This window comes from Monodelphis domestica, chromosome 3, assembly GCF_027887165.1.
Source record: "Monodelphis domestica isolate mMonDom1 chromosome 3, mMonDom1.pri, whole genome shotgun sequence".
Lineage (NCBI taxonomy): Eukaryota > Metazoa > Chordata > Mammalia > Didelphimorphia > Didelphidae > Monodelphis > Monodelphis domestica.
In genome coordinates this window covers 223,963,913-223,987,341 of record NC_077229.1, presented here as the reverse complement: position 1 = coordinate 223,987,341, position 23,429 = coordinate 223,963,913, and the positions used below count along the sequence as shown (strand labels likewise).

At 35.2% G+C, this 23,429-nt stretch overlaps 1 protein-coding gene across 6 annotated transcripts in view; it reads left to right on the top strand.

The window, feature by feature from the left end:
- ADNP2 (ADNP homeobox 2) overlaps nucleotides 1-23,429 on the top strand; it is a 48,749-nt gene that overhangs the window by 6,577 nt on the left and 18,743 nt on the right. For all 6 annotated transcript variants that reach the window (XM_056823530.1, XM_007487843.3, XM_007487842.2 and 3 more), the window contains one exon: nucleotides 2,777-2,894. In XM_056823530.1, the coding sequence (XP_056679508.1) occupies nucleotides 2,787-2,894 (108 nt within the window). In that variant the 5' untranslated portion in view covers nucleotides 2,777-2,786. The remainder of the gene's footprint in view (nucleotides 1-2,776; nucleotides 2,895-23,429) is intronic.

Below are 23,429 nucleotides of genomic sequence, written 5' to 3'. Positions count from 1 at the left end.
TGTCCTTTAGGAATATCATTTTGGCACCTAAGTGGAGAATGCATTGAAGAGGGAGAGTCCTAAAGCAAGGAGACATTTTTAGTGTAAGATGTCTGGGACATCCTGGTCTGAGAAGTCTTGTAGACAATTGGTTTTGGGAACTCATAGCACAGGAGGGTTGTTTATATAGAGATGATAGTTGAACATCTGATGAGGTCACCAAGAATATAGCAAGGTGAGGACTGTGGCAAGGAGAGAAGTTTTGACAGATTCACAGGAGCACAATGTGGATGATGACTAGAGGAGACTTGAGAATGCAGCCAAGGTAGAGCAGTGTTATAATTTAGAAGTAAAACAGCCAGAGAGGAGAATCAATCTCCAGAAGACTCTAGAAGGTGGTCAGCAGTGTCATCCTATAGAGTGGTTAAGAAATATGAAAACTTGGACAGAACTTTTCACTTGAATAAAAGTGACAAAGAGTTAAGAAGCTAAAGGAAGTAAGAGGAAAGAAAATGGAAAAAAATAATTTGGGACACCTTTCTTTTGGAGTTTTTCTACAAAGGAAGGAAAATTAGAGGATGATAGTTTGCAGGGATGGTGCTATCAAATGATTTTTGGTTCTGTTTATAATAGATGTTTAATCTGAATTTATTTTTAAGAATTGTTTTATTGATGTCGCTTTAAATCATGTAAAAGTCTATCCTTCCTTTTCCTCCCCAAGAACCATGCCTAGGGAACAAAGACCAAAAGGGGTTGGAAACAAAAGTTCAGCAAAATAACTAATACACTAACAGTTTAATAAAATAGCATCTGCTAGCAGTTCTCAAATTTTTCCATCTCAGGACCCTTTTATACTCTTCAAATTTATTGAAGACACTAAAGGGAACTACATTATATCTAAGGATTTTATAGTATACACTAAACAACTAGCCCTCCCTAGAGTTAGGGCCAACAGAGTTTTAAGTTTACTTTGAATCATCAACATCTCCTTCATTTTCATAAGTCTAGGCAGTCATCAAAACAATTGGTCAGGGGGGCAGCTGGGTGGCTCAGTGGATTGAGAGTCAGGCCTAGAGATGGGAGGTCCTGGGTTCAAATGTGACCTCAGACACTTCCCAGCTTTGTGACCCTGGGCAAGTCACTTGACCCCCATTGCCTAGCCCTTACCACTCTTCTGCCCTGGAACCAATACACAGTATTGATTCCAAAGATGGAAGGTAAGGGTTTAAAAAAAAATTTGATAGGCCTGATTAGTCATATTTACTGGTTTCAGAGGTATAAATTCTCACACTAGAAATGTAATGATCCTGGTTCAAATTGATTCCAGCGCATACCTTTACTTTTATCTAACAATATTTACTATTTTAATTTAGAAGTAAAACTTAAAAACTTAAAAATAAATACTTAATTAGTTTGTTATTTTAAAATAACAAACCAATTAACAAATATGTTAATGAAAAATAACTTCCCAAAAAGGTTAGTGAGAAGTGACATTATTTTACATATTTACAGCTATAGTCTCATCCTCTACATTTAATCTATTATAAATTGTTTTGGCTTAAGTTAACTTCACACAGATAGATAGTTCAAAAAAGAAGTCACTTAATGGCATATAAAGTCATAGTATTGCTATGAAAATAATTTTTATCTCTAGCACTCTCCTGAAATGGCTTAGGGGGAAGGCTCAAGGGTCTATAGGCTATACTTTGAAAACTTCTGGTATATACAGTTTTCCATACTTATAATATCCCACCTCTGTAATGAAAGAAGGGAGTTGTGCTTTTATAGTTTTCCATACTTAAGTATTCAGTTTTGGTGTTTGAACCTCATATTATACTGTTAAAATTATTGTGCATATTGTTATTTTGGTTCTACTTCCTTCTGAATCAGTGTTTTCTAGGTTTCTCTGAATTCTTATTCATAGTTTCTTATATTTTTGTATATCCCACATGCCACATGTTTATAGTCAATGAGCACCTACTCTATTTACAGTGTTTTGCCACTATGAAAACACTGCTACAATTATTTTGGTGCATTAGGGATCTTTTTTCCTTTGACCTCTGGGGTATATACATTACAATAGGATTTCAAGGGGAATGGACATTCTAAGATGCCTAATTCTAAATTGCTTTCCAGTATGGTTGGAACAATTCACATCTCTATCAATAGTGTAATAGTATGCCAGCAATCTGACATAATTTAAGAATAAATCTTAGAAGTAGTCATTTTAAACACTTACATGACTAGGTTTTCTATTTCAGGATAGACAAAAGTACAGATATATCAAATATTAACTATACTACACAGTTCTTCTGGTGAGTGCTGGATTCTTATTCATTCAGTCCCATCTCTATTGGAGGCTGTCTTTAAAAAGCATTACTCCATTCCAAAGAGGTTTATCGTGTAATATGTTATAATTATAATTTCATAACATCTTGGGCCTATCAGCAGTTTCTTTTAATACTTCTCTTATTTACTTTGTGATCTACTTAAGTCGTCTTTCACACTCAAAACTTTGATATTATTACCACAAATGCTATTTTATTTTTATTTATCTTTTAAACCTGAATTAGCAACTGTTGGAATGTTTAAAAAAAATAAATTTTAAACCCTTACCATCTGACTTAGAATTGATAATAATAAGTATCCATCAGAAGGGTAGTAAGAGGTAGGCAATTTGGTATGGTGTGGTTTGCCCAGGGTCACACAGCTAAGAAGTGTTTGAAAATTTTAATTGCAGAGAAACAAAACTTAATGTTATATGCTTATTGTATTTGTGTTTTTTCTTTTGCTTTAGGAAAGTCACAATGTTTCAGATTCCTGTTGAAAATCTTGACAACATTAGGAAGGTTCGAAAAAAAGTGAAGGGCATTCTTGTGGATATTGGCCTTGATAGCTGCAAGGAATTATTGAAGGTAAGAGGGAACAAGTAATAACTACAAGTTAAGTCAAACAAAGTTCAATTTCAGATTTAGTAAATTTTATTTTGTGCTTTTGTTGATATTATTTGTCATAAGAGAAAGAACTACTTAATTATATTTTCCAAGATTGTGTAATAGGCAGAATTAAATTATGTGGCTTTTAGTAGCTTTAATATTAATAGCTTTATTACATCAAAGTAGTGATAGTAAAGTGAGGGAAATGTATTAAAGAGGTAGAGAGTTGCTTAGCTTACTACTCTTATTTGCAGCCATTATGGATTGAAGCTCACCACTGACATGGGTTCCTTCAGGTTCCAAGCTCTAGCCAGAAGAGACTGAATATGAATAGTCTCCTGGTCTCACCTTATAAACAATTTTCTCCCCACCCTCTGCCATATCACATATCAGGAACCAACCATAGTTCCTTAATTTGCCTGGTATCGCCCGGGGGGAGGGGAGGGCAGTTGCTGTGGGATCAGTTTCCTGTATCTTTGGTTTTAATTTCCTTTCTCCAAGGGTTTGTCTATACTTGCACATCTCAGTGGTAAGTGACCTCCAGGTCACTGGTTGATGACGTCAAGCAAAGTGACATAATGGGGAGAGAAAATCCCTTTCAACAATTGACTAACTCAAGCATGTTGTAGGGAATTTGTGGTTCGTGATATTTACGTTACATATTTTCAAATTAGGGTTTGAAAAGATGTGGAATAAACTGATATCTTTAATTTTTTCACATAAAGTCTGTGTAGTATTATTTCTTTACTAAGGAAAAATTAAATTTAGACCACTTCATTGTGGCAGTGAATTCTTTGTGCCTTGAGTAATTGTAGTCATGATATTAGAGGCAAGTGCTTAAGTTGGTTTTATAAGTGTTATAAACATAATTTTATGAGGATGGGAATGGCTATTTTTATCTTTATATTTGGTACTTATAAATACTTTAAGAAGAGAATTGCATACTTTTTGAATGCAGGGACTAGATAGTTCCTAGTATTACAGTGCCTTGTATGTAGTTCATGCCCAATAAATAGAAATTACTTTAAGTCACCAATAATTTAAAGTTTTATGATCTCATGGGAGTAGTTATTTCACAAATCACATTTAATTTTTCTCTGATAACTTAATATCTTTAATCTGATTTTGGCATAGTTGATATAATGTAGAGATGATAAATAGCTAGCATCTTTAAACTATTTTGGCTGCTTATATTTTTGACAGATTGTTTCTAAATCCTCAGGGATCTGCTATCAATTATGTTTTGGAGTACAGCTTATCTTACTGAATGGTATTGATATTAATTATATTTTAGATATTGTAAGCTACACATTCTTAGAAAATGGAGAATCAGGTTTCTAGTCTTCTGTTTAACATTGGATAAAGCTCTTCATAGGTTACTGGTGCAGAGAATATGGGAATTAGTCCCTCATAAATTGCTCCAAAACAGAAGGGGATAGTTTTGTTCATTCTATGTATTCTTTGGGACATAAAAAGCAACATGATATAGTGGAGAGGAACCCTACATTTGTTGTCAAAACAACTGAGGTTTAAATCTTTTTTTTTTTTTAAACCCATACCTTCTATCTTGGAATGATTATGTATTGATTCCAAGGCAGAAAAGTGGTAAGGGCTAGGCAATGGGGGTCAGGTGACTTGCTCAGGATCATACAGCTCGGAAGTGTCTTGAGGCCAGATTTTAACCTCTGTTAGAGGTTAAACGACCTCCTGTCTCTAGGCCTGACTCTCAATCCACTGAGCCACCCAGCTGCCCCCTTGAGGTTTAAATCTTAACCTATCTACTGGCTACTTATGCAACTTTGGGCCAAATGCTTATCTCTTTAGGCCTTGTTTCCTCATCTTTTTAGTAAGAGGATTGGATTTAATGTCCTCAGGTCTCTTCCAGCTCTATATATTCTAGTTATGTTTATGACTAAAACTACATGTGGTTAAGAAGTGAGTTTTTAAAACTTAGTTTTAATACATTTTATGTTATTAAAAAATATTAGTGTGACTAAAGGTAATAATGGTCAAATTATTTTTGAGCAAAGCTCTAGAAATATTGATAGTGAGGAAGTATTTATCTGTATTCAATGCAGACCTCTAAATTGAAATAAATTTTTTTCAATCCCAAAGAATTTGACTTTGAACTTTTTAAAAACTCAATTACTGGATCTTAAGAGAGAAAAATATATGTATATAGATTTATGTCCATAGATATTTTAAAATATACTTGTAGTTGAAGGTGGTGGTATATATTTTTGTGTTAAGACAGATGTTGACATCTAAAATAAACTTGATTGAAACTATTGCAAGGGTTGATTTTTTTGTCTTCAAAATTAATGATGAGTATTAGTAGCAGGAAATTTTTATGTTAAAGTATTTGCCAATTTCTTAAGTTAAAATACTGCTTTTATAAGTTAAAATTTCATCCAAGTGGAAAGCACCTTTGTAAAGATACAAGATTTTGTTGAAGATTAGAAAAGTAAGAGATGTCATCTGTGTAATAATCCCTACTGCCTTGGTTTAAGGATATTTCCAAATCTTTTTTTTTCTTTTAAACCCACTTGTGAATTGTGTATGTTTTATGCATGAGCTGTATTATCAGTTACCTCTTTGATCTTCAGATGGAAAGGAAATGGATGGAATAATTTTTTGCTAAGTAAGGTAGATAAAGAGGTAATCTATAGAAAGGTAGCCATTAACAGAAAACTGATGGTTTTATAGAAATAATATGAATATTTGTGCATATTATACATAGGTGTATAAATGTGTAGTATTTGTAGGGGATATAAAAGTGGACTGTTTAAACTATAGACATGAAATAATTTTTCCCTCAGCTAGTTGCAACAGTTGGATGAATTTGTAATCTCGTTGTTACGTGGGTAAAATCTCTGTACAGATTGCACTCTATCCACAACTTGTCTTCTGTGAGATTTAAAAAAAAAAATCATATCGTCCCATAAATTCTCCACTGTAATCCCTGGGGGGAAAAGGGAGCCTTTTCCCAAATATATTGATTTCTTTGGTTCCAGTGAAGCCAATGGCTTGCTTTCCATCAGTTAGCCTTTTTTCTACATGTCTGGCCAACTTTTCCAATTGTGCAATTCTAAGATGATAGCCTTCCTACTATTTATTCTGCAGTTTTAGTTGATGGTGTGCTGTAATAAAATATAAGACTTTTGGATTCAAGAGAGACTTAGGTTTGAATCCTAGCATTGTGACCAGGGGAAAATTGTGACCTCTGAGCTTTAGTTTTCATATTGGTAAAATAATAACACTTATCTCACAGGTTTTGCTGTTTGGGGGATTAAATGAGAGAAGTCTACAAAGTAATTAAAAAACCTTATAGTGTTATAGAAATTGATCTTTGATACTGATTTTGGGTTAATTTTAGTTCCCAAATAGCACCATTGCCAGGTTGATATGGAGGATGAGAAAAGAAATTCAGTAGCATGGTTAAAAAATGTTTTTTTAAAGGTACAATTATAAATTTAAAATTAGTTTTTCTAAAGTATTGTCTTGGTTTTCATCAGGGTTTGAAATTGATCCTGTGTTTTTGCAAGCATGAAATAAATACTTTGAATATGGGTATAGTGACAAATGGGTATGCTGATCTTCCAAGGATCCTAGATTTATCACTGGAAAGGAGCTTAGGGTTCATTAATCCAACCCTCTCATTTTTTCATATGAAGAAACTGAGACTCAGAGAAGTCATAGTTGTCCAATGTCTTGAAAACTGTAAGTGGCAAAGCCATGGTATAAGTTTGTGTTCTCAAGACTCCCAATCCAGTATTCCTTTTCCAATTGTTCCCGACACCAAAAGTTCATCCTTAGTTGTTTTGTTTTTTTGTATTTGAGTACAACTTAGTTTCTCTAATAAGGTGTAAAAAGGGTTGCTATGATCTTGACCACTTGGGTGAAACAATTCATTTCTGCTGTACAGTACTCTTGAATCCCTTGTCACCTTATCTATAGCCAGTTATACCTTTCTAAACCTCAGCTATTTGCCTTCTCCACTCCTATTCTTTTGTTGTTGTTTTTTTAAACAAAACCTTTAACTTCCATCTTAGACTCAGTACTGTATATTGGTTCTAAAACAGAAGAGCAGTAAGGACTAGGCATTGGATATTAAGTGACTTGTCCAGGGACACACCTAGAAAGCATGAGAGACCACATTTGAACCCAGGACTTTATGGCTCTCAATTCAATTGAGCCACCTAACTGCTCCTATTCATTTGTTCTAAAGTGGACTTGGAAAAAAATCATGAAAAGGTGCTCATTGGTTCATGTAGTATCTTTTATGAACTTGGACCTCAATTCAGTAAATAAATCATTCTAGGATTGATGCTGAAGCATACTGCTGCTCTTCTCCTGACAGTGAGAGATGATAGACTCAGGTTACTAAATGAGAAGTATATTTTTTGACATAGTTGATCTGTGAATTTGCTTTGTTTAAATTATTTATTATTAGTTACAAGAGTTCTGTTTTTCTTTCATCTGGGGTGAGATTTAAGAGGAAATTGGAAACTAGTGATGGTGTTGCCCAAAAATGAAGAGGGAAAGAGTCATAACACTTTCAGAATTTTAAAAATACATTGGAAATAAGAGAAGGAAATATTAAGTGGAGAGCTTTGAAAGCAATATTGAATTAATTAGATACATTTTAAAAAGTAAGGAATGTCAGAAATTTATGGTTTCACATAAGTCCCTTTTTCTGTTCTATTTTATGAAAATGTTCTTTTAAAACTATTTAAAGTACTTATGCTTTAATAATTTGGAACCAATGTCAATTATATTTAATTTGAGTTTTGTTATTCTTTAGTATTTTGTGCACTGACTTTGTTGTTTCTATTTCTTTTGGGTCTGCTTTTATCACTCTTAAGTTTATATAGATTTCCCCTTTTTTTTAGTAATTATTCATGGTGCAGTTAGCATAGAATGTCAGAGTTGGAAGAAATCCCAGAAGTCAATTAGTCCATCCCATACTTGACTTCAGAAATGCCATCTGTTAAAAAAAATCCAAAAATGACCATTCACTCTTGCTTAGAAATCTCCAGTGAGTGACAACTCACCACCTCCTAAGACTATTCCAATTTTAAATAGCTTTGATCATTTGGAAGTTTTAACAGCAAATCTAAATCTCTCTGTAACCTTTATCTAGTTCTATCTCATAGAGGTGTGGAAAGGGGCAAATAAAACATGTCTAAACCCTCTGTGTGTGACAGCTTTTCAATACTTAATCATTTCTCTCTCCATTCCTTAAGACTACTATTTCCTTTAATTGGAACTTTGTGGACTACTTTCTATTCTTTGCTTTCCTACCTTCTTCTATTCAAATAGGGCATCATTACCCATATCTAGAATGGACATTATTATGCACCTCTGCTTGTTGAAATTGCTCTCTTCCCTCAAGACCAAGTTCTAGTGCTAGTTCTCCTCTGAAGTGTTCTCTCCCTCCCTTCTTTCCATTCTTCATTTTCTGTTCCTCTTTGTTGAATTGCTTCTTTGCACTGACTACATTCTGCCATAGCTTTGTTGTTGCTCAGTATTGACTTGATCTACTTTATTGCCATCATTGAATACATTCTTTGGTTTCTACTTGTCTCCAGCACTTTATTCAAGTCTTTCTGTGTTTCTTTGAATTGTTCATTTATTTTTTCTAGTGCACAGTAATATTCCACTATGTTCATAATACCACAGTTCACTCAGCTTTTCTCCAATTATTGGGCATGTATTTTGTTTGCACATCTTTCAGGAATACATTTTGTTTTGATACATCACTTCTCAATGAACAACTCCTCCTTCCATAGTGCCTTCTCTTAAAAAGCAGGTAAGCATAAACATTTAACTTGATTATGACTTATAGTACATGTAATATTTGGCTTTTAAATTTACCACTTCCTAACAGAAAATAAGTATACTTTTTACCTTGTTCATTTGGAATGAAGATGGGCTGATATATTTGGCGTGAAATTACTTTTCTTCTTTTATATTAATTGTTATTGTGCATGTTGATCTTTGGCCAAATGTCACCATATTTCTCTGATCTTTGTAATTCCTTCTGAGTACAATCATAGTCTGTTATTCATATACTAAAAAGTTTTAGCCACTTCCAGTAATTTTTAAGCTTTTAAAATTGATATGGTATTCTGATTATTTTATGATCTTTTTTTGACATTGACCTTATAGTCCAGTAATAATAACTATAGTTTGAAAAGGGGTAAACGACTTTCACTTATGTCTTTACAATATGTTATGGTAAATGAGAGGCCTGCTAACACCCATTAATAAATTTGAATAATTTTTTCACATGTTGGCATTTATTTTGAAAACTGTTGGTATATGTTGACCATTAATTTATTGAATGGTTCTTGATATAAATGTTGCAATTTCTTTTTTTATTTTAGTTTATTCTTGTATTAGAAGTTTCCCATTTAGATCTTCTAGTTCTAACTACATTTATTTTAAATGCAGACGTTTTAAAATAGCATAATTGAAATTATTTTATAAGGCGCTCCATTTAGGTGTTGATTTCTTACCTTTCCAAAGATATGTGAGATTTGGCCTTTTGTAATTTTTTACACTGTGAATATTTAAAAGTTTAGATGATTTATCCTTGCTAAAACTTTTTTCATCAAATGGCCTTGAAGTTTTCTCAAGAATTTGTTGATTGAAGAACTTCTTGTATATTCTCTTACTTTTAGATACTACTCTATGTAGTATTTTTTCCCTAATTAAAAAAAAATATTTCCATAACACAATTTGTTATATAGCTGTCGATATAGAAATTAGGGTAGTATCATAATTTTTATTGGCATAGTTTTATATGAAGATCTTATCAATTTTTTAGGTCTTCCTTTGTTTTTATTGAGTGTTTTTAAAATAGTTGTCTTATCTGTGTAAATTATTAGATCTTTTTTATTTTAGTAATTTACTTGAAATGAAATTTTTATCTTCCTGGTTTTTGTTAGAAAGATAGAGAAATGGGTCAGTTATGAGGTTTCAACAGTGAGGACTAGGCATGGAGACAGGAGGACATGGGTTCAAAGCTAGTCTCAGATACTTCCTAGCTTTATGATCTTGATAAGTCACTTAGTTCAGTTGCTTTGGAACTGCTCTTTCTGCTTTGGAACCAATAAACAATATTGATTCTAAGACAAAGTAAAGGTTAAAAAAAAAAGATACAGAAATACCAATAATTTTTGTGAAGTCATTATTGTGTCCTGCTACTTGACTGGACCTTTTAATTTTTAATCGTTGTCTTGTTATTTTCCTAATGGCTGTTTTCTAAGTAACTGTCTGCTAATCAAGAAAATATTGGCTATCTTGTGCCAATATTTGTTCTCATAACTTCCTTTGCATTTTGAGCATAATATCAAATAATAGTGGAAGTGTCTGATCATAAAATTTGAAATTAATGGAAAAGTGAGCTATATTTCTCCATTGAAGATGTTAACTCTTGGTTTTAGTTATAAACTAAATTATATTCAGGAAAAGTTCTTCCGTTATCATGCTTTTAGGTTTTTTTCATATAAATGAATGCTGGGGGACAACTAGATGGCTCAGTGGTTTGAGAGTCAGGCCTAAAGACAGGAGATCCTGGATTCAAATGTAATCTTTGGATATTTCATACCTGTGTGTCCCTGGGCAAGTGACTTAACCTCTATTGCCTAGGCCTTACATTCCTTTTTCTTGGAACCAATATATAGTATTGATTCTAAGATGGAATTCTAAGAGGTGTTGTTGTTTTTTTTTTTGGCAAATGCTGTATTTTGTTTCACTTATTTATTTGATATAATCATGTTCTGTATTATTTATATGATCATGGTGATTGTTTTCCTAATGCTGAAACATCCTATCTGTACTATAAACCCATTGTTTATAATGGTTAACTTTTTATGTATTGCTACTTTGTTGATTGATAGATTTTGTAGGAAATAATTAGTGATCTTAATCTATAATTCTTTAATTGTTATCCTTCCTTAGTTTTGGAATCAGGATTGTATTTGCCTCATCAATGGAAATTGATAGAATGCTTGCATTATTTTTTTTATTAGATTATAGATATAGGAATTAATTGATTTTTATTAGAATGCTTGATAGAATTTACATGTAAATATCTCATTCAAGTGCTCTTTGGTAGTTGATATATGGCTTGCCTTTTTTCCCCTGAAATATTGTTATTTAGAATCTCTAGATCCTTGTCTGTTGATTTCAGTTGATACTGGTTGTGGTATTGACTACTTACCATGGAACACTGTCATCTCCAGGTCATTCAGAAGACAGTAGAGAAGAGTCATGGTGGCTATAAGTGGACAATGATGCATTACATACTTTTAAAAAATTGAGTAACTAAAAGAAGTAATTAAAGAAATTTGTGATGAAAAAAAAACAACAAAAACATTCTGTGTCCCCAATTTATATCCTTGAAATGTCAAGAAAATTGCAAGAATCACCATTAACATCTTGGGATACTCTATGCCGAATTTACTCTCTCATTCACATTTAGTGAATTTGTCAAATCCCATAGGTTTAATTATCATCTTTGAAATACTTATACAGTCCTAATCTCTCTTGAGCTCCAAATCACCAACTGCCTTTCAGACATCTTAAACTGGGTACTCTGTAGATATCTCAAACTTAATATGTCTGAAACAGACCTCATTATCTTCTTTTACTCCCTCTTCTTAACTTCTCTATTTCTGTCAAGTAACACCAATATCTGTCAGTCTCTGTTATCTTGAACTCTCCACTTTTCAACCTTAGATATTCCATTAGTTTCAAGAATTTAAATTTTTTAAAAAAGGGAAAAAAAAGACTGCTTTATATGGGGAATATTAGAGGCCATATGTCATCTAGCTCTGGATTTCCAGGTGTTCTTTCTCTATTACTGTTTTCCTCTCATAATATCCATCTGTTTAAACTCTTACTCCCTAGCACTTGGTAAGTTATTTCACTCCCTGACCCTTTTGGAAAACCTCTATTCTCTCACTCCTTGTCCTTGTGTCTTTGTATCTCATTGAACTAAAATATGATCACTTTAGATTTAAGAATGGGACATTGAGATACCAGTTTAGGCTAGCCTAATATTATTTCCTACTCTTAGGTGTCGGTGAAGGATGTTAACGAAAAGGGTGATAGAATTAAAAACTGAGAGCCAGAAGAGACCTCAGAAGCCATTTAGTGTAGCTCAGCCCCTTCATTTGAAAAAAAAAAAACCCAAAAGATATGGAAATAGAGGCTCAGGGAAGTTATGTGAGTTTCTCAGGTTAAGAGTCAGAACTAGATTTGAACTTGACTCTATATACATAGCCTATGCTCTTTCTATTGTGTGGCACATGGCATAAAACATGGCAATAAGCCTATGCATTGGGGTTCCTGTGTAATGAAATGTCAGGAGTAAAAATCAAGAGACTTTCTGTTCTTAGTTGTACTAGCTTTTCAGTTAACCTTGTTTAGACTATTCCCCAGTATGGCAGGCCTTGGTAATTTCTGAATTAATATTATTTGATTTAGAGCTAGAGCAAATTTAGGGTCCTAAAATAAGTGGCATACCTGGGATCTCCTTCCAGCTTCCTTGGCTCCAAATCCATACTCTAGTCAAAATTAATATAATTTTTCTTTTCTTTTTTTTTTTTACTGACTCATATTGGCAAAACTAATAGGGAGAATTAGAAGAAATTGGTAAAGATTTCAGAAAGGAACTAGAAATCTTACAGATTTCTTTGTTAACTAACATATCAAAAGTTTTTTTGATGTTAAACTATACTTTGATCTGATAGGTAAACACACACACACATGTACTGATAAAAATGCCTGATAAAAATTGTAAAGAAATTCTAAACTTCAAAAATTTGCTGACCTAGCACTTTTTTAATTGGATAGTTTTAATCAGGATAATCTTTTTCCTGTCATATTCTTCATATTTTATATCTGTGATTAACACAATTTTGAAACTTCAGAAACCTTGCCTGTTTCTGTTCCAAAATATTCTGTATCATTTAAGAGTGCAGGCTATTGTGATGATTCTGTAATTTGTGTCTTGAATGATCTGAGGACAGTTAACCCTGACATATTGAGATATTCTTGTTTCTGGGTCCAGTGGCATGAAAAGTTGTTACATCTGGAGACTTCCTCAGCTGCATTGACAGAATAGTCATGAATTAATGAATGTGTTTATTTGTATTTCTGTGTGCAAGTGCATTTTTAATTACTTTTTGAAACCTCTTTAGCCTTCAAGACCTGACACAGTGTCATCTCTTCCATGAAGCTCTTTCTTATTCTCCTTACCCCATTGCCTCCAGGCCAGAGTAGAAGGCATCCTGACGAAGTAGAAAGATGACTAGATTTGAAATCAAAGATCTTGAGTTGAAATCTCAGTCATTTACCTGTGTTTCAGTGTCAGTTAACCTCTTTCAGCCTTTGTTTTTCTCATGTAAAATGAGAAAGTCATATTAGATGATCTCTTAAAATACCTGATGTATGATTTAGTTACAAGTGAGCTCTCCTATATAGATCTTTATGTATCTAATGTGCTTTTTGTGAATTCTAATTTTTCATTGTTACGTGTGTACCCGTTTTCTGATCTAGACATAGTAAATCACTCTCTTAAAGCAAGGACCATGATTAATAATTTTCTTTCCCAGAAGCTTACTAATGTAGAATCCTGTATTTGGTGGATCCTTAAATTGGTTGGATAGGTTACCGTATGCATAGCGGTTCATATCCCTAAATTTATAGAGGCTTTATAATCTAGTGAGGAATAGAAGTAGAGTAGAAAATGTCTTTCACAAATTATTAAGGTTTTCAAGGGCATGATCTTATTTCTTTCTTAGGGCTTTCTTATAATAGGTAATAGAATAAATTGCCTTTGAGTTGAATGAGATAATTTTGTACTTAATCAAGGAAGTTTGAATACTTGGTGATACATGTGGCTTTTGTAAAACTACAACATTTCAACATTTTTTCCCCATTTGAATTAGTTTATTTAGTCAATTTAGAACATTATTCCTTGGTTACAATAATCACATTATTTCCCTCCCTCCCCTCCACCCACTCTTCCCACAGCCAACACACAATTTCATTGGTTATTACTTGTGTCCTTGATCAGAACCCATTTCCATGTTGTTGATGTTTGCACTAGGATGTTCCTTTAGAGTCTACATCCAACCATATGCTTTGATCCATGTATTCAAGCAGTTGTTTTCCTTTGATGTTTTTAATACCACTGTGTTTCCTCTTATTGTGGATAGTGCTTTTTCTCCTAGATTCCTCCTAGTTGTTCAGGGTCACTGCATTGCCACTAATGGAGAAGTCCATTACATTCGATTGTACCACAGTGTATGAGTCTCTGTGTACAGTGTTTTCCTGGTTCTGCTCCTCTCACTCTGCATCAATTCCTGGAGGTTGTTCCAGTCCCCATGGAATTCCTCCACTTTATTATTCCTTTGAGCCCAATAGAATTCCATCACCAACATATACCACAATTTGTTCAGCCATTCCCCATTTGAAGGGCATCCCCTCATTTTACAATGTTTTGCCACCACAAAGAGCGCAGCTATGAATATTCTTGTACATGTCTTTTTCCTTATTATCTCTTTGGGGTACAAACCCAGCAGTGCTATGCTGGATCAAAGGGCAGACAAGTCTTTTATCACCCTTTGGGCATAGTTCCAAATTGCCGTCCAGGATGTTTGGATCAATTCACAACTCCACCAGCAATGCATTAATGTCCAGACTTTGCCACATCCCCTCCAGCATTCATTACTTTCTTTTGCTGTCATGTTAGCCAATCTTCTAGGTATGAGGTGATACTTCAGAGTTGTTTTGATTTGCATTTCTCTGATTATAAGAGATTTAGAACACTTTTTCATGTGCTTATTAATAGTTTTGATTTCTTTAAGTAAATTGCCTATTCATGTCCCTTGCCCATTTACCAATTGGAGAATGGCTTGATTTTTTTTTTTTGTGCAACTGGTTTAGCTCTTTATAAATTTGAGTAATTAGACCTTTGTCAGAGGTTTTTGTTTTTTCAAAGTACCAGCTTCTAGTCTTATTTATTAAATCAATAGTTCTTTGACTTTCAATTTTACTAATTTCTCCTTTGATTTTTAGGATTTCTAATTTAGTCTTCATCTGAGGGTTTTTAATTTGTTCACTTTCTAGTTTTTTAATTTGCATGCCCAATTCATTGACCTCTGCCCTTCTTAATTTGTTTATATATGAACTCAAGGATATTATTTTCCCCGAGTACTGCTTTGGCTGCATCTCATAGGTTTTGAAAGGATGTCTCACCATTGTCGTTTTCTTCAATGAAGTTATCAATTCTTTCTACGATTTGTTCTTTACCTTGCTGGTTTTTGAGAATCATATTGTTTAATTTGCAATTAATTTTTGATTTATATATCCATGTACCTTTACTAATTATTATTTTTATTTCACTGTGGTCTGAGAAGGTTGCATTTATTATTTCTGCCATTTTGCATTTGTTTGCAATGATTTTGTGCCCTAGTACATGGTCATTTTTTTTTTACTTTTTAAACATTCTTTTATTTGGTTATTTACAAACATTATTCATTGGAAACAATGATCATTATCTTTTCCTACCCCCTCCCACCACTTCTCCCATAGCCTGTGCACAATTCCACTGGGTTTCACATGTGTTCTTGGTTCTAACCCATTTCCATGTTGTTGGTGTTTGCACTAGAGTGTTCATTTAGAGTCTCTCCTCAGTCATTTCCTCTCAGCCCCTGTCAAGCAGTTGCTTTTCATTGGTGTTTTTACTCCCACAGTTTATCCTCTGCTTGTGGATAGTGTTTTTTAGATCCCTGCAGATTGTTCAGAGACATTGCATTGTCCCTAGTGGAGGAGTCCATTACCTTCGATTGTACCACAGTGTATCAGTCTCTGTGTACAATGTTTTCCTGGTTCTGCTCTTTTTGCTCTGCATCACTTCCTGGAGGTTGTTCCAGTCTCTGTGGAATTCCTCCACTTTATTATTCCTTTGAGCACAATAGTATTCCATCACCAACATATACCACAATTTGTTCAGCCATTCCCCAATTGAAGGGCATCCCCTCATTTTCCAATTTTTGGCCACCACAAAGAGCGCAGCTATGAATATTCTTGTACAAGTCTTTTTCCTCATTATCTCTTTGGGGTACAAACCCAGCAGTGCTATGGCTGGATCAAAGAGCAGACAGTCTTTTATCGCCCTTTGGGCATAGTTCCAAATTGCCCTCCAGAATGTTTGGATCAGTTCACAACTCCACCAGCAATGAATTAATGTCCCTACTTTGCCGCATCCCCTCCAGCTTTCATTACTTTCCATAGCTGTCATGTTAACCAATCTGCTAGGTGTGAGGTGATACCTCAGAGTTGTTTTGATTTGCATCTCTCTGATTATAAGAGATGTAGAGCACTTTTTCATGTTCTTATTAATAGTTTTGATTTCTTTGGCTGAGAACTGCCTATTCATGTCCCTTGCCCATTTATCAATTGGAGAATGGCTTGATTTTTTGTACAATTGATTTAGCTCTTTGTAAATTTGAGTAATTAAACCTTTGTCAGAGGTTTTTATGAAGATTGCTTCCCAATTACATGGTCAATTTTTGTGAATGTACCATATACTGCTGAAAAGGTGTATTCCTTTTTGTCCCTATTTATTTTTCTCCATATGTCTACTAACTCTAATTTTTCTAAGATTTCATTTGCTTCTCTCACCTCTTTCTTATTTATTTTTTTATTTGATTTATCTCGTTCGGATAGGGGAAGGTTTAGATCTCCCACTAGTATAGTTTTTCTATCTATTTCATCATTGAGCTCCTCTAGTTTCTCTTTTAAAAATTTGGATGCTCTGCCATTTGGTGCATACATATTGAGTACTGATATTTCCTCGTTGTCTATACTGCCTTTTATCAGGATGTAATTACCTTCCTTATCTCTTTTAACTAGATTTATTTTTACTTTGGCTTTATCTGATATCATGATTGCTACTCCTGCCTTCTTTTTATCATTTGATGCCCAATAGATTTGGCTCCATCCTCTTACTTTCACCCTATGCGTATCTACCTTCCTCATGTGTATTTCCTGCAGACAGCATGTGGTAGGGTTTTGGATTCTGATCCAGTCTGCTATTCGCTTGCGTTTTATGGGTGAGTTCATTCCATTCATATTCAGAGTTATGATTACTAGCTATGTATTTCCCAGCATTTTGATTTCTATTCCTGGTCCTGTCTTTTCTTCTTTCACTCTTTCCTTCTATACCAATGTTTGTTTATAGTCAGCCCCCCCCCCCCCAATTTTACTTCCCTTTCTACCCCCCTCCCTTCTTATTCCCTCCTTATTTTCCCCTGTAGTCTTTTAAAAATTCTCCCCCCCCCCCCCCCCCCCCCCCCCGGTACTGCTTCCCTCCCCACAAGTCCGTTTTTTACCCTTCTACTCCCCTATAGGGCGCAAATCTATTCTCTACCCCAATGGATTGGATTGTTCTTCCCTCTTTGGGTCAGTTTCAAAGTACGTAAGAGTTGAGTATTTCTTATCTCCAACCTCTTTACCCTTCCAGTGTATCGATGTTCTCCCCCCTCCCACCATGAGCTTCTTTGTGACATATAAATTTACCCCTATTTGTTTCTTTTCCCATTTCCTTTAGTCATAACCTCTTTTCTTTTTTAGCTCTAGTCATGTATATATATATTTTCATATATATACATATACATGTATATGTGTTTATGCATGCATATATCTATATACCTATTTATGTCTTGTCCTTTCATCCTATTCAGTTTGTCACTGTTCCCTCTGAGTGTAATTCTTTTAGCTGCTCAGGTGATAGCAACAGTTTTTAAGAGTTACCAATGACCTCATTTCTTATAGGGATACATATCATTTTAACTTGAGTCTCTTAAAAATTTTTTGTTGTTGTTTTGTTTGTTTTTCTTTCCCCCCTCTTTTTTAATTACCTTTTGATGATTCTCTTGAGTTCTGTGGTTGGACTTCAAATTTTCTGTTCAGGTCTGGTCTTTTATTTATGAATGCTTGGAACTCTTCTGTTGTGTTGAATGACCATATTTTCCCCTGTAAGAATATAGTCAGTTTTGATGGGTATTTTATTTTTGGTTGTAGACCTAGTTCCCTTGCTTTCTGGAATATCGTATTCCATGCCTTTTGGTCTGAAGTGTGGATGCAGCCAGATCCTGGGTTAACCTCACCATGTTTCCATGGTATCTGAATGGCTTCTTCGTGGCAGCTTGTAATATCTTTTCTTTCATCTGATTGTTTTTGAATTTGGCTATAACATTTCTTGGTGTTGTCAGTTGGGGATTAAATACAGGGGGTGATCTGTGGATTCTTTCAATCTCCACTTCCCCCTCTTATGCTAGGATCTCAGGACAGTTTTCCTGGTTAATTTCCTCTAGTATTATGTCCAGGCTTTTTCTTTTGTCGTAGTCTTCTGGTAGTCCAATTATTCTTAAATTGTCTGTTCTTGAACAATTTTCTAAATCGTCTCTTTTGTGAATGAGATGCTTCACATTTTCCTCAATTTTTTCATTCTTTTTGTTTTGTTTTATAGTGTCCTGCTGCTTTGTGAGGTGTAAACCTCAAAATTTCTTAGACTTATAAATGTTGGAAATTTCACCATTGGGAAATTTCATACTTGAAAAATTTCCTATTGATAGTGGGTCTTGGCTATTGGAATGTGAACCCCATTCGCATGAGAGTTCCTCCTCCTCCCTTCTTAAGATTACTTTAGGACAGAAACCTTTTGCTGAACAATGGAAAGGACTTTGACCTATGCTTAAGCATAGAACAGGAATTTCTTTGAGTCCTGATTGATTTTGGAATTGATACAATGGAGATACTTGGAATCAATCTCCACCCTACTCAGTCCTAACAGGATTGAGGAAGGGCTGCAGCATAGATCAAAATTTAATTATTCCAATCTCTACCCTACTCAGGTTAACAGGATTTAGGAAGGGCTGTAGCAAAGGATCAAAGATTTAATTATTTGAAAATATGACCTTCAACAGACATGTGCAAAAGCCAGAGACCTCTGGGCGGTCCTGGGTTAAGCTAGAGCCTCCATTGGCACAGGGAAATTGATGGACAGTGATTGGTAGATATGAGAACTGAGGGGAGGGAATTTGGATGGTTTCCTTAAAGAGAGAGGGGTCTGAAGACTCAGGGGGTTGGTTGAGGAGTTTGTCTGAGTGGTTGGAGGGTGCTCTGAGAAGCTTGCTCTGAAGGAAGCTGAAGGTGGGGGCCTCTGAGACTGTTTCTCCATTTTGGTCACATGAGTAATAGGGACTGATCTCTTTTCTTTGCCCCAGCTATCTAAGGGCTTGGGCCTTTTGGCCCAGCCTAAACAGAAGGGGTATTTAAGCCCTATTCCCTTCTCTCCCTTTTCTCTCTCTCTATCTCTAATTCCTTTCTTCCTCCTATTGTAATTAAACTCCATAAAAGATTGACTGCTGACTTGAGTTTTCATTTAGGAATTACATAGCTGAATTCCTTGGCGACCTTAAATTAATATATATCAGTCTTTTAAAGTGATTTCCTTGTCACAGAGGTCACTTGACTCTAGTTGTTTTATTCTGGTTCTTAAAGATTGGATTTCATCTCTGGCTTTTTGGTCGTCTTTTTCCTTCTGGTCTGCTTTTCTTTGAAGATCGTCTTTCATCCTTTTTACCTCGTCTTTCATCTCCTTTGCCTCATTTTCCAGCTGGTTGGTTTTGGCTTTCAAGACACTTTTCTCGTTTTAGTTCAAGTGCCTCTGTTTCCAGATGACTTATCTTAATTTTTAAGTTCTTTTCCCAATTGTCTTCAGCCTCTCTTAGTTGTGTATTGAGTTCTTCCACAGCCTGTATCCAATTTGCTGGGATTTCTGGTTTATCATTTGCTGATCTCTCCCCCTCTGTTCCATTTGCTGAGTAGTAGCTGTCTATTGTAGTTTCTTTCTTCTTTTTCTGTTGTTTGCTGAAATTCATCCCTTCTTTACTCCCTGTATTTGTCTGTGCTCTTGTTTCCCTCTCTCTCTCTTTTTTTTTGGGGGGGGGGAGGGGACTTCTATCAGTCTCCCCTCTTGGAGCTTTAACAGAAGATCTCTTGGTGTAGTCTCTGGGGGAGGGTTGTTGGGGGTTTGAGCTTCCCTGTTCTCTGGAGGCTTTTGATTGGCTTAAAGTCCAGCAATCAATGAGGATGGGTGGGGAGCCTGGGCTTCCCTGCATTCTGGAGACTTTTGATGGGATTGGGTTTAGCTTAGTTGGGCTGGGTTTACTCTGAGTTTTAAACTTCCTGGAGGGCTGGAGCAAATATGGAGGATCTCCAAAGCTCTGGCCAGGCTGCCAGGTCTATGCTCCTTCTAGGCTGCCATCTTGACTCTGCCTCTAGGTTCCTGTTTTTTCAGAAGACCCTGCTCTCTAAGGGGGGAGGGGTTGTGGCTTCCCTGGGCTCTAAGGGCTCCTGATGGGATTAGGTTCAGCTGGTTTGGACCTAATGAGCCCTGAAGCAAATAAACTCCTCCTCCACAATCTGTGTTGAATGCCCGGAGACTGGCCCAGGTTGCTTTCAAGGTGAGTCCTTCAAAATAGCCAGCCCTGAGGCCCTTTTGCCGGCCCTGAGGTTTCCCCTTCTGCCATGGGCTCAGCACTCTGGGTTGGGGGTATGGGTCCTGGGTGTCTACCCCTTAGATCCAAGTGATCTAGGGTTCTGGCTTTTGGGGGGTTGTACCTTTTGATCCAGGTCTGGGAGGAGGGTTCCCCGGGTCTGTCCTGTTCAGCTTGAATTTCGGTGTCCTAGGAGCACTCAGTTTGCAATCCTTAAGGAAGGGTTTCCAAGGTCTGAACTTTCACTGCTTCTAAGCCTCCATCTTGACCAGAAGTTCCCTGGAGCTCTCAGAGGTTTTTGTAATGAAGATTGTTTCCCAATTTGTTGCTTCCCTTCTAATTTTGGATGCAATAGTTTTGTTTGTACGAACCCTTTTTAATTTGATGTAATCAAAATTATTGATTTTACATTTTGTGGTTTTTTTTTTTTCAAGTTCTTGCTTGGTTTTAAAGTCTTTCCTTTCCCATAGATCTGACAAGTACACTATTCTGTGTTTGCCTAATTTGTTTATAGTTTCCTTTTTTATATTCAGGTGTATATACATATATCCTCCTTTTTGTCTCTTAGCCAACCAGTACCAAATTGTTTTGATCACCACTGCTTTATAGTATAGTTTGAGATCTGGGACTGCAAGGCCTCCTTCCTTTGCATTTTTTTTTCATGATTTCCCTAGATATCCTTGATCTTTTGTTCTTCCAAATGAACTTTGTTTTTTTCTAATTCAGTAAAAATCTTTTTTGATAGTTCAATGGGTATGGCACTAAAGTAAATTAATTTGAGTAGGATTGTTATTGTTATTATGTTAGCTCGTCCCACCTATGAGCAATTAATGTTTTTCCAATTGTTTAGATCTAGTTTTAATTGTGTGGAGAGTGTTTTGTAGTTGTGTCCATATAGTTTCTGTTTTTGCCTCAGCAGATAGATTCCTAAAGTATTTTATATTGTCTAGGGTGATTTTAAATGGAATTTCTCTGTCTAATTCTTGCTGCTGAAATGGGTTGGAGATAATATAGAAATGCTGATGACTTATGCACGTTTATTTTGTATCCTGCAACTTTGCTAAAGTTGTTGATAATTTCGACTAGCTTTTTGGTTGATGCTCTAGGATTCTTTAAGTACCCATCATATCATCCACAAAGAGTGATAGCTTGGTCTCCTCATTGCCAATTTTAATATCTTCAATTTCTTTTTCTTTAATTGCTACTGCTAGTGTTTTTAATACAATGTTAAATAATAGAGGTGATAATGGGCATCCTTTTTTCACTCCTGATCTTATTGGGAAGGCTTCTAATTAATCCCCATTGCAGATGATGTTTGCTAATGGTTTTAGATATATACTGTTCATTATTTTTAGGAAAGGCCCTTCTATTCCTATACTTTCTAGTGTTTTCAATAGGAATGGGTGTTGTATTTTATCAAAGGCTTTTTCTGCATCTATTGAGATAATCATGTGATTTTTGTTGGTTTGCTTGTTAATATGGTCAATTATGTGGATGGTTTCCTTAATATTGAACCATCCTTGTATTCTTGGTATGAATTCTACCTGGTCATAGTGAATAACTCTTGTGTGATGACTTGCTAGAGTCTTTTTGCTAGTATCTTATTTAAGAGACATTCATTGCTGACCTGCCTTTCTTTTATATTTAATGTTTTACAGACTGTTGTACAGGTGGCCAACATAATGGCTTTTTCTAGTTAAAATTAGCATATTAAAGTCTTAGTACACCTTCATCAGCAGACAGGATGACAAAAATATTATATGCCTTTTCCTTTTCTTCCATGATTTTGGTTTTTTTTGCTGGTCTCTACTTTGGAGAAAAATTGTTTCTTGCCGTTTGGAGTATGAGGATTTATTTGGAATACTCTTTTTAAAATGTTGTCTTAAGGGGCAGCTGGGTAACTCAGTGGATTGAGAGCCAGGCCTAGAGATGGGAGATCCTAGGTTCCAATCTGGCCTCAGACGATGCTGTGTTCCTAGCCCATATCACTTCTGCCTTAAGATGGAAGCTAAGGGCTTTAAAAAAAATCTTGTCTTATGTTTTTATGTAATTGTTATGTTTGGGCAATTGTGGGTAGTTCAATTCTAATACAGTTTATTGGTTAGTTTTTTTTTTTTAACCCCTTACCTTCTGCCTTGAATCCAAGGCAGAAGAGTAGTAAGGGCAAAGGAAGTTAAATGACTTGCCCAGGGTCACACAGCTGGGAAGTGTCTTGAGGTCAGATTTGAAGCTAGGACTTCCTGTCTCTAGACCTGGTTTTCAATCCACCGAGCTACCCAGCTGCCTCCTCTTGGTTGATTTCTTGAGGGTTTTTTGGATCTGTGTTTGTAGTCTTAGGGATTTGTTACATATCAGTACATATTTCTGATATTATTTCGGATACCTGGACATGTTGTTTAATTTTTATTTCCAGTTTCAAATTCTCTCACTTCTTCTACTCCCTCCTCCTCCCATAGAAAAGGTAAAAAATCATGCAAGACTTATTTCCATATTAGTCTTGGTATGAGGTAGGAAAAAAAAACCAAGAAAAAAGAAAAATATGGTTTTGTGCCTTCTTTGGAGATGGATAGTACTTTCCATCATGGATCCTTTGGAATTGTCTTGGATCATTGTATTGATTAGAGTAGCTAAATCTTTAATAATTGATCATCACACCATTGCTGTTACTGCATAAAATATTCTCTTCTGATCACTTCAGTTTGTATCAGTTTATATATATCTTCCTAGTTTTTTCTAAACCAAATTATTTTTTATAGCACAATATACTGTGACAATCATATACCATCTTTTATTCAGCCATTTCCCAATTGATGGGTATTTCCTCCTTTTTCCAATATGCCACAACAAAAATAGCTGCCATAAATATTTTTGTACGTACGAGTCTTTTTTCTTTGGATTACAGAACGAATAGTGTTTTTGCTGAGTCAAA